Here is an 11,951-nt window from a genome sequence, read left to right as displayed (position 1 = left end):
AGTAGAGACGGGGTTTCACTGTGTTAGCCAGGATGGTCTCGATCTCCTGACCTCGTGATCTGCCCACCTTGGCCTCCCAAAGTGCTGGGATTTCAGGCGTGAGCCACTGCGCCCAGCAGGTTGCCACTTCTTATTACCTTTATGTCCAAATGTGCAACCCTGCAGTTGTGAAGGTACTGCAGAGCCTCCATGATGTCTCGGATATAGAAAGCTACTTTTTCCTCCATCAGTTCATCATGATTCATAAGGTAGTCTAAGAGCCGGCCATCATCCATCCTGAAAGTAGGCAGGGAAAGGCAAAGGAAATATGTTTGAAATGAAGAAATAGAAAAATAACACATGTACAAATCAGTAAGATCTCTAAGCTCTCTCATACTTATTGTTATACATGAAGACCAAATGTGCGACACATGCATATTTAGTTAGAGCCTAAAGTTATTGTAATATTCAGAACTAAAATAAATATATTTACAAATATGGTGTACTGCAGGGAGTGTGTATAACCTTGTTTAAGAAACATTCTCCTTCATTAACTCTAAAAATTGCTCACAACAAAAAAGTTGTGACACCCATTTAAGAGGTTTGATTGCTAAGTAAAGAAAGCCTTCACCAAGAGAGACTTCAGCAATATCCTGATTAACCATAACCTAGTGGCTGCAAACAGCCCCACATGTGTTTTGCAAAGTACTTCTTAATTTTATTTTAAGATTAATTTTAGAGATGAAGTCTCACTGTGTCGCCCAGGCTGGAATGCTGTGGCACAATCATAGCTCACTGCAGCCTCGAACTCCTGGACTCAAGTGATCCTCTTGCTTTAGCCTCTCACATAGCTGGGATTTCTGGAGGAGGCCACTGTGCCTAGCCAAACTACTTTCATTTGTCAGTTTTAAGTTGGGGAAAACAGAAAGTAGGCAAAGTTTGTTCTTCGCATTATTGATTCTCTGTCCCTCCCCTACCCCACCACCTTTGTTGTTGTTGTTGTTGTTTGTTTGTTTTGTTTTTGAGACAAAGTCTCTCTTTCACCCAGGCTGGAGTGTAGTGGCATGATCTCAGCTCATTGCAACCTCCACCTCCCAGGTTCAAGCGATTCTGGTGTCTCAGCTTCCCAAGTAGCTGCAATTACAGGCGTGTGCCATCACACCCAGCTAATTTTTGTATTGTTAGTAGAGACAGAGTTTTGCCATGTTGGCCAGGCTGGTCTCAAACTACTGGTCTCAAGTGATCCACCCGCCTGGGCCTCCCAAAACGGTGGGATTACAGGCATGAGCCAGCGTGCCCAGCTCTTGATCCCTTTTTGAATCCTTTGCCTTCTGGGCAACTTTTCCAACCTTGAGAACTGTGATTGAGAACATGGTATATGGAGCCATCCAGACCCAGATTCGAATCCTGGTTCTGTTACCTACCTGCTGAAGGCTGGGAGCAAGTTATTTGAACTCTGTGTTTTGGTTTCACCAAAGTGAACCATCTTTAAAGTGGGAATAAGAACAGCAACAAAATAATAACAATTATTATTCATTATATTAATATAATATAATGAATTAATATTATCATATAGTGGGTGAATATTACTATTCACCTATTTGATTATGAGGATTGTGCAAGGATGGAGTGAGATGATGAAGCGAGATGATGAAGCATTTAAGCATAATTGGTAGCATAGGTAAGTGCTAAATAAATGGTAGCTATTCTCAGCCACCCTCTGTCCTCTTACAGCAAGGAGTTACCAAATGTCAGGTATTCTTTAGTGTACATTGAGTTGTTAAAGGCACATGCCCAGGAAATGCCCATGCAGAGGAGCCTGATGCAGAGTCAGAAATGACTTTCAGTTACAGCTGAAATCCCCCTGGTCAAGTTTACCTCTTCCCCTCTAGCTTGCTCCTTCCCACTGGTGTCTTCTACTTTCCCTGACAGGAGCAAAGGCTAGAACCCATGCAAGCCTCTTTTGCTTTCCTCTGACCCTGCTAAGGGTGAGGTAAGAGTGATCAGAGTAGAGTGGAGTAGGATTGGGCTTGTTAAATGTATTCCCCTGAACTTCTTGGAGTCATTAAGGGAGCAATTAACAGCAGCACTGCTCCAAGTGAGAGAGTCTTAGCCACCAAATTCACCTTTAGAGCTTTTGGATAAGGCAGATGCCCACATCCTACCCTAGACTAGGGAATCCAAATCTCAGTTGCCTGGTAAAGAAAGTGCTCTCCCAGCAATTCTGGTGACCACCTAAGGGGAGGCCACCATCACCTAATTGGCAGCATAAGTATTTGCCAAATAAGCATAACAGGATAATGAGATCCAGCACAGGGATTAGCTCAGGCACTGCCTCTCCACAAACTTTCCCTGAACTTCAGGTCCAACCAAGCACCTATGTTCTCACAGCAATCTTCTCCAATGCATGCTTTTCTTTCTTAGTATTTATCATGTTATATTAAAATCATCCATTTATCTATCTATTGGTCTTCCTCATTAGACTTGTAACTCCTCGAGGGCAAAAACTATATCTTTTCCGCCTATTTTTTTTTTTTTGAGATGGAGTCTCACTCTGTCGCCTAGGCTGGAGTGTAGTGGTGTGATCTTGGCTCACTGCAATCTCCACATCCTGGGTTCAAGCAATTCTCCTGCCTCAGCCTCCCGAGTAGCTGGGACTACAGGTGCCTGCCACCATGTCCAGCTAATTTTTGTACTTTTAGTAGAGATGGGGTTTCACCATGTTGGCGAGGCTGGTCTCGAACTCCTGACCTCAAGTGATCCGCCCACCTCGGCCTCTCCAAGTGCTAGAATTACAGGCGTGAGCCATCGTGCCCAGCCCTTTTCCCCCTATAAACTATACCTCTGCCTCCTATAAACTACCCTTATAACTATAACTTTGTTCCCCCAGCCCTGGCCCTGGTCTGGATGGTGGTTGGTGCATAGCGAGTGCTCAGTAAATGTTTGCTAAACTAGTTCAACCCACTATTCATCTAACTTAATCCCTGCAGCATCTCTCGGAAGTTGGAGGAATTTCAATCTTCACAGATGAGGACTCGGGTTTCCAGCAAACTAAGTACTCTGCTTCAAATCACAGAGCTGGGACGTGAGCCCAGATTCCTCATTCCAAGAGCAGCTTCTTTCCATTGCACTACAGTAGCCCAATATCAGCACCTTCCCTTGAAACAGCAGTCGGCAAGTCTGACCGGGCAGAAGTTCTGGGTCAGCTGAACTCAACCTGGTACACAGTGACAATACCTTTCACTGGAACACAAGCACAGATGTTGTCATCTGTGGACAAGTATAGTTCACTAGCAATAGAATAATGTCTTTTGAGTTAGGAGGTTCCCTACAAACAGATCAGGCTCTGAAAGAGACTGTTAAGTCTGTTAAGTCTAAAGTGACAAACTACCAACTACTTAACTACATAAAGTGTAAGTTTCACAAAAGGATTACAGATGCTAGCAGCATGGGTTTTGTCCCCTCTGGTTTTTTTTTTTTTTCCAGCTGATTTTAAAAATAGCCAAACTTGTTTGCATTTTTGCTTTCTTATTTTATCATAAATAAATTTGTGACAAGTTACTGACTCAAACATCCCGTACACACACACCTAGACTAACAAGCACGCAAGAGCCAGACTAACATGGTAGTTGAAAAGCTGAAAATGCAGGCACTTCTCTACTGAAAAGGGGTTCTTGTGGAGCCATACTCGGCAATGGTCTTTGGCGGAAATGTCTGTCTCCTGTCTAGGCCAAGGGCCTCAGTAGCACCAATCTGATCACATTTCTGTTACTTGTATCACTTCTGAAAAGACTCTGTTCTCTTTAATTTCTGTGATATTTATCTAAACCACAGAACATACTGTCTCTTCTTAGCCTGGGGTAGTGGTGGGGAGAAAGGGACATTATTGCTTTATTACATCTATTCTAGGGGTCACGTATATGGTTGCCTAAGTCCCTAGAAAATCTGGAATGAGTGGAATGTTTTGAAGGTAAGGCTCTCCCCTAGAAGGAATTTTTTTGGGTGGTAGACTGGAGTTGCTATGGTGGTGAATTGACATACAGGGCCCTGTCTTTCAACTCCACCCTGTCAATCAGCCTACTGTCGACAAGCTCTTCCCAAACTCCTGCCCAGCCCAAGAGTCCATAATAGAAAGAAAATAAACATGGAAGTGAGAGAGATATGGTTTCAAGTCCCAGCTTCTCCATTCCTAGTCTTAAGGAGCTGGTTTTAAGGACTTCCCTTATTCCTATTATGATTTTTTAATCTTTGAAATGGAAATGACATTGATTATAAAATGGGGGAGAGAGTGCATGTTATATGCAGCACTTTGCAAATGATAGGACCTTGTATAAAATGTAACTGTCTTTTCCATTAATTGTGGGCAAAAGCTAACCCAAATGGTGCGGGCGACTTTAGAGAGACGGCGTCTGTACTTACAGTTCCAAGATCAGGATGTAGGATGTGGGGGACTCATAGGTGTCATGGAGAGTGATGTACTGGGGGTGCTGTAGGTGCTGAAGCAGGGCAGCCTCGTGGGCAGCCTGTTCTTTCTTCTTCATTTTTTTGCTAACAAATTTCACAGCCACATCTTTGCGGGTAGCTTTGTGAATGCATTTCTTTACTATAGAGAAACGGCCTCTGGAAAAACAAAAGGGAGAGTTTGCCAACATTCATCAATTAACTAGATATATTTTATTCATGGATAAGTAAAGTTTTGTGGGAAGTGGTCAGATAGATCTTATTAGGAATCCTACTCTCCTATATTTTTAATTATAATGTTATTCAGAGAATCCATTTTTCCTTCTTTAGCATTTTAGGGTTTTTGTGACATCAAAAACTTTTTATATTATATATAATATAATTACATTATAAATTATATTTTTATATGTAATATAAAGCTTTTTTTTTTTTTTTCTGAGACAGGGTCTTGCTCTGCTACCCAGGCTAGAGTGCAGTCATGTGATCATGGCCCACTTCAGCCTCAACTTTCCAGGCTCAAGCCTCTTGCTTCGGCCTCCCAAAGCGCTGGGATTACAGGTGTGAGCCACTCTGCCTGGCCTAACTAATGTAATTTTTTAAACCAATATTTTTCTCTGCCATTTTAACCATCAACAGCAGTTCAGTTTTCTTTTCGAGGCAGAATATGTATTTCTGTGAAATACAACAATAGAAACAGCAATAATGTTAAAGAAGGAGGAATTCTACTCAATGATAATTTTAAAAACATTTTTATTATTTTTTTCTCCTTCTCATACATACCAATTCTACTTCCTTCAAGGTCTAGCACAAATGCTAACTCTTTGTGGGGCCATGACACGATGAAAAAGCCAGACTGTAAAGCCATTGCAAATTGGATTTTTTTTTTTAATTTCAATAGGTTTTTGGGGAACAGGTGGTGTTTGGTTACATGAATATGTTCTTTAGAGGGTGATTTCTGAGATTTTGGTGCACCCGTCACCCAAGCAGTGTACACAGTACCCAATGTGTAGTCTTTTATCTCTCACCACCCTCTCACCCTTTCCCCCAAGTCCCCAAAGTCCATCGTATCATTCTTATGCCTTTGTGTCCTCATAGCTTAGCTCTCATTAAAAACATTTTAAAGAGTCCATTGTTTCATTTTATTTTATGTTTGTTATCTTCTTATTATGGAAACTTTCTAATATACACAAAAGTAAAGAAAATAGCAAAATAGATCTCCTGTGCAGCCAACTTCAATAATCATGAACAATTTAATCAATTTTGTTTCATCTATCTCTTTTCTATCCCCTGCTTTTTTCCCCCCTGGAATATTTTAAGCAAATCCAGATATAATGTCATGTCACTCATAAATACTTCAGTTTACATCCCTATCGACAAGAACACTTAGAAATATATAAGCAGTCTGCCATTATTGCATCTGACAAAATTACCCACCCCTGAAATAGAATGGTTCCCAGATACAGCTGTTGCCCTGTGGAAGGTGGCAAGAGAGCTCTGTAGGGCACAGGTCAGCAATGGGGCAGATGAAGGGAGGGTCAATGAGGTGACAAGGCAGCACCATCCGAGCCCTGCCCATGATGTGTCCTAACCCACAAGCAGAGGAGAGAAAGTCTGAAGACCAGCCCATTCCTCCAACAGAAATGGGTGTGTCATGGCGACCATGAAGATGATCTAACTGCCTCCTTGACCTGGCTCTGTGCTCAAAAGACAACTTTTTAATAATACTTTTTTTCTCATCATATATTTGCATAAAATAATGTGCTAATAAGGCCAGGTGCAATGGCTCATGCTTGTCATCCCAGTGCTTTGGGAAGCTGAGACAGGAGGATCGCTTGAGCCCAGGAGTTTGAGACTAGCCTGGACAACATAGTGAGATCCTTTCGCTTTAAAATTTTTTTTTTTAAAAAAATGTACTAATCAGTAAAACAAGTCTTAGACAAGTATTTATTGAATATATATTATTTACCAAATATCATTCTTGGCACAGTAAGCAAATATTTGGTCAAAAATGGCAGTTTTGTTTCACATCATAAATTAATAAATTGCCATTCTGGTTTTAACAGCACTCTCTTTGTGAGTTTGATTATCATAAGTTACTTCTTGCAGAGGAGTGAAATGAAACAATGAAAACAATTGAATGCTGAGGATAGCTCTCCTGAATTTAGTGGCCATCTCAAGGTACTGCTAGCTTAATTTTTAGAAAAAGGTTTGTAGTTGTCAAAGTTATGCAGACCCATGGTTTAAAAAGTCAATTATCTTTACAGGTTTGTTATTTAAAAACAATTCATCCCCATTTTTCCTTCCCTGGAGTCTTGCTCTGTCACCCACGCTTGAGTGCAGTAGCATGATCTTGGCTCACTGCAATCTCTGCCTCCCAAGCTCAAGTGATCCTCCAACCTCAGCCTCCCAAGTAGCTGGGACTATGGGCGTGTACCACCATACCTGTCTAATTTTTTGTATTTTTTTGTAGAGACAGGATTTCGCCATATTGCCCAGGCTGGTCTTGAATTCCTGAGCTCAAAGCGATCCGCCCACCTTGGCCTCCCAAAGTGCTGGGCTTATAGGCGTGAGACATTGTGCCTGGCCTGAGAGGCAGTTTAATATATCAATTTAATATAGTTTAGCAGATTATTGAAATATTTACTTCTATGACTCTCAATAGTATGCTTTGAGTGACTACTTCTTGATTTTTCAGTTTTAATTATTTCTGTTGACATCCCACTATGGAAGATGAGATTTTAGCCTCCTTCCTCCCTCTGTCCCTGCCACATAACTACTATCCCCAACCACTGTCTTCCCAATAGAATTATAATCAATATTCAGTATCTACATTACTACACTATGTCCATGCTAGTCATAGTTGAGCCTCTAGTAAACTATGAATACTTTTCCTTTTTTGTGATAGAATGCAATCTTCAATCATTTCTGACAAAGAGTGCATGGGAAATAAATTGTTTCAGACTTGCATATCTGAAAATTTGTACTTATTCTACTTTTATACTTGATTGTGAGTTTAGCTGAATATAATCCAGTTGGGAAAATTTTTCATTCACAATTTTGAAGGAATTATTCTGTTGCCTTCCAACTTCTATTGTTACTGGTAATGTTGACTGCTAATGTCTAAAGCATTATGATTCCTAATCCTTCATGACCCCTTTTCCTCATGGAGAATTTGTAGGTTCTTCTCTTTTCCTGGGTGTTGAGAAATTTCACAGTTATGTGCTGCAGTATGATCTATTTTCATCCATTAGGTTGGGCACTCGGGTGCTCTCTCAATTAGTAAACTCATGTCTTTTCATTCTGGGAATATCTTAATTTTTAGAAACAATTCCTTCTTCTCTGTTTTATTTGTTCTATTCTCTCTTTCTGGAATTTCTGTTTTTCAAATTGGAACTTCTAGTCTAGTCCTCTAATTCTTCTTTTCCTATTCTATTTCCCATTTATTTTCCGGTTGCTCAGATTTCTGGGAAATTTCCTCAACTCTGTCTTCCCACACTTCTATTAAGGTTTTCAGGTCAGGTGCAGTGGCTCACGCCTGTAATCCCAGCACCTTGGGAGACCAAGGTGGGTGCATCACTTGAGGACAAGAGTTCAAGACCAGCCTGGACAACATGGTGAAACCCTGTTTCTACTAAATATACAAAAATTAGCCAGGCATGGTTGTGCGTGCCTGTAATCCCAGCTACTCAGGAGACTGAGGCACAAAAATCACTTGAACTTGGGAGGCAGAGGTTGCAGTGAGCCAAGATTGTGCCACTGCACTCCAGCCTGGGTGAAAGAGCAAGACTCTGTCTAAATAAATAAATAAATAAATAAATAAATAAAAATAAAATTTTAAAAAAGGTTCTGTTTTCATTTTTTGTTTCTTTTTTATTGCAGGATTATGCTCTTGTTTTATAATTTCAATATTATCTTTTATCTAAGGATACTAATGAGAGTTTTTGGAAGTCTTTTGCTATATAGTTTGTTTCCTTTCTTCTACTTTTGTTTTGATTTCTGTCTTTCATTTTAAAGATTTTCCTCAACTGTTCAGAAATTCTTAGTAGTCAATTCATTTCACCTGGAGGATATTTTTGCTAGATTTAGAATTCTTGGTGGCCAGCTCTTTCCTTTAAGCATTTTAAAGATGTTGGTTCTGCTGTCTTCTTGCCTCCATGAATTCTGATGAGAAATCTGCTGTCATTCGAGTCACTGTTCTACCTAAATGTAATATGTTGTTTTTTTCTCTTGTTTCTTTCAAGATTTTTTTTCATATATTTGTTTTCAGCAGTTTGATTACAATGTGTTCTGGGCATGGTTTTTGTTTGTTTTTTATTTAGGTCACCAAGCTTCTTTAAAAATTTGTGTCTTTTACCAAATTTGGGACATTTCCAGTTGTTATTTCTTCAAAAATTTTTTCTGCACCAACCACTTTTTTCTTTCCCTTAGGAGTTCTAATGACATGAATGTCAGACCTTTTGATATTTTTCCATAGGTCCCTGGGGTTATGTCTAATATTTGTAAAACATTTTTTCTCTCTATTCTTCATGTCGGATAATTTATATTTCTTCCTCTTCAATTTCACCAACTCCTCCATCAGCTTTGTTCTGCTATTGAATCCATGCTGTAAATTTAAAAATTTTAGATATTGTATTTTTTGTTATGCAATTTAAATTTAAAAATCATTTCTATTTCTCTGTCAATAACTTCTATCTTTCCATTCATTTCAAGAGTATTCACCTTTACCTTACAGAGGATGGTTGTAATTGCTACTTTAAAGTCTTTGGGTGATAGTTCCAATATTTGGATCATGTCAGAGCTGGCATCTGTTGATTGTTTTCTTCCCGAGAATTTTTTAAGTTTTTTCTGCTTTTTGTAATGTTGAACAACTTTAGATTGTATCCCAAACATTTCAAATGTTATGTTGTGAGACTGATTCTGTTAAAATCCTCTAGAGGAGTTTGATTTTTGGTTTATTTGTATGTTTTGGTCAGCAATCAACTTGGTTAGGTTCAGACTGCAAGTTCTGTCTCACCTTCTGTGGGAGGTGGTTCTATTGTCAGTTCAGTTTTCAGTGTTTACTATGCTTTTAGGTCTGCCCCTTGTGAGCACCACACAAAGATTAGTCTGAGACTAAACAGTCACTCAGCAGTGGTTTACGTCATAGTCCAGTTCTCAGAGCCTTGCTATATTTCTTTGGATGTGCCTCATACATGCACAGCTGGAAGGTGGCCCAGGATTTGAGTCATTTCATATAGAATTAGGAGATCTTCTTTTGCTTTCTCCTGAGATTTCCCCTGCATTCTTTATCTCCCAAGTGCCCCTTTTTGAAGTTGTCTGGCCAGAAAGATGGGATTCCCTCAGAGGTTTAGCTTCCTGCATTGTCATGCAGTTTCACATGACTGCCCTCGGGGTGAAGCAGTGACAGTAAGGAGACACAAAAAAACAAATAAAGCATGAATTATTCTGTTCTCTCCAGCTCAAAGGGTTCCCTTTTCTTTGTCCTTTGGCCAGAAATGTGGGTTTTTCTTGGAGTTTTTGCTGTTTGTGCATGCTACATAGTTCTTTGATTTGGCCCACACTTGTATCAAAGCTGGGGAGATAAAGGAGAAAAGAGGAAAGAAGAAAAAAGGTAGGAAGGAAGAAGGGAAGGAAGGAGGGAGGGAAGGAAGGAGGCAGGGAAGGAAGGAAGGAAGGAAGGAAGGAAGGAAGGAAGGAAGGAAACTGCTATTCTCCTTGTCATTAGCCATTCTTCAAGTTTTTACTTTACTTTCTTTCCTTTTATTTTTTTGAGACAGGCTCTTGCTCTGTTGCCCAGGCTGGAATGCAGTGGTGCGATCTCGACCTCTCAGGCTCAAGCAATCCTCCCACCTCAGCTTCCCAAGTAGCTGGGACTACAGGTGTGCACCACCATGCCTAGCTAGTTTTTTCTTTTATTTTTTGTAGAGATGAAGTCTCGCCACGTTGCCCAGGCTGGTCTTGGACTCCTGGGCTCAAGTGATCCTCCTGCCTCAGCCTCCCAAAGTGCTGGGATTACAGGCGTGAGCCACCACACCCAGCCCAAGTCTTTTGTCTTTCCACTCTCATCTCTATTATTTAATTTGATACCCAGGTATTGCTTTTTGTATCTTGTCCAGGGATTCTGGTTGTAATCAGTGGGAGATAAAGGCTACAGTGGGCTTACTCTATCTTGGGTGGCATTGGGAGTTGGCTCATTTTGAAAGTTCAGGAATAAAAACGTGTTTGGTGGCAGGGCACGGTGGCTCACACCTGTAATCCCAGCAGTTTGGGAGGCTGAGGCAGGCAGATTACCTGAGGTCAAGAGTTTGAGATCAGCCTGGCCAACATGGAGAAACCCCATCTCTACTAAAAATACAAAAATTAGCCAGGCATGGTGGCAGGCACCTGTAATTCCAGCTACTCGGGAGGCTGAGGCAGGAGAATCGCTTGAACCTGGGAGGTAGATGTTGCAGTGAGCCAAGACTGCATCACTGCACTCCAGCCTGGGAGACAGAGCGAGACTCTGTCTCAGAAAAAAAAAAAAAGAAAAAGAAAAAAGATGTTTAGAAGCTCTGAGCTTGTGGGTGAAGCCTGTCACCTTTTACTTTACTACAGAGTGATTTGACGAGACTGCTCAGTTGGGAAAGCTCCATAATCAGTATCTTTAAGTCTTTCCTTTTGGGCTGGTTAGAGTTCCCAGAGAAAGAGCCCTCTGCTTTCTGCCTAGAGGGTGAAACTCTGGCTGTCAACCTCTGGAGGTCCAGTGGATAAGAGAGCTGGGGTTCTGAGTACCCAGCATGCATACATTCTGATATTGTCCCTGTTTGCAGAATGGTTCCACTGCCTTCAACTGTGCCTGGTGTCCCCAAGGGCAGGGATGCTCCATTTTTCCCTTTCCAGAAAATAAAACTCCAGGCCAGGCACGGTGGATTATGCCTGCAATCCCAGCACTTTGGGAGGCCAAGGCGGGAGGACTGCTTGAAACTGGGAATTCGAGACCAACCTGGGCAACATAGGGAGACCTTGTCTCTATGAAACATTAAAAAGTTAGTTGGGCATAATGGTGTGTGTCTGTAGTCCCAGCTACTTGGGAGGCTAAGAGGATCACTTGAGCCCAGGAGGTCAAGGATGCAGTGAACCATGATTGAGCCACTGCAGTCCAGCCTAGGTGACAGAGTGAGACCCTGTCCTAAAACAACAACGACAACAAAAGACACAAAGAAATAAGAAAGAGAGAGAGAGAAAGAGGGAGGGAGGAAGGGAGGGAAGGAAGGAAGGAAGGAAGGAAGGAAGGAAGGAAGGAAGGAAGGAAGGAAGGAAGGAGGGAAGGAAGGAAGGAAGGGAGGGACCAGTCTTTTCTTGGATGAAGAAAGACAATCACACAGATACTTGAAGCTGGGGAGCAGATTTGGAGCCCGCTTATCCCTTGGGAATGCTGACTGGTTGCCTGTATAGAATCTAAAATGTAGCAGGACCAGGCCTCCAGGTAAGGATGGCAGGCTGAACACAGACATCAGTTTTCACTCCCTTCT

General features: G+C 41.2%; 1 protein-coding gene across 15 annotated transcripts in view; it reads right to left on the bottom strand.

Annotated features, from left to right (window-relative positions):
• Positions 1–11,951, bottom strand: part of KALRN (kalirin RhoGEF kinase) — a 692,638-nt gene that overhangs the window by 8,807 nt on the left and 671,880 nt on the right. For all 15 annotated transcript variants that reach the window (XM_034957211.2, XM_034957212.2, XM_034957221.2 and 12 more), the window contains 2 exons: positions 4,399–4,599; positions 138–276 (listed from right to left, as the gene is read on the bottom strand). In XM_034957211.2, the coding sequence (XP_034813102.1) occupies positions 138–276; positions 4,399–4,599 (340 nt within the window). The remainder of the gene's footprint in view (positions 1–137; positions 277–4,398; positions 4,600–11,951) is intronic.

The sequence above is a fragment of the Pan paniscus genome, chromosome 2 (genome assembly GCF_029289425.2).
Source record: "Pan paniscus chromosome 2, NHGRI_mPanPan1-v2.0_pri, whole genome shotgun sequence".
NCBI lineage: Eukaryota > Metazoa > Chordata > Mammalia > Primates > Hominidae > Pan > Pan paniscus.
This window is presented reverse-complemented; position numbering and strand designations above follow the sequence as displayed.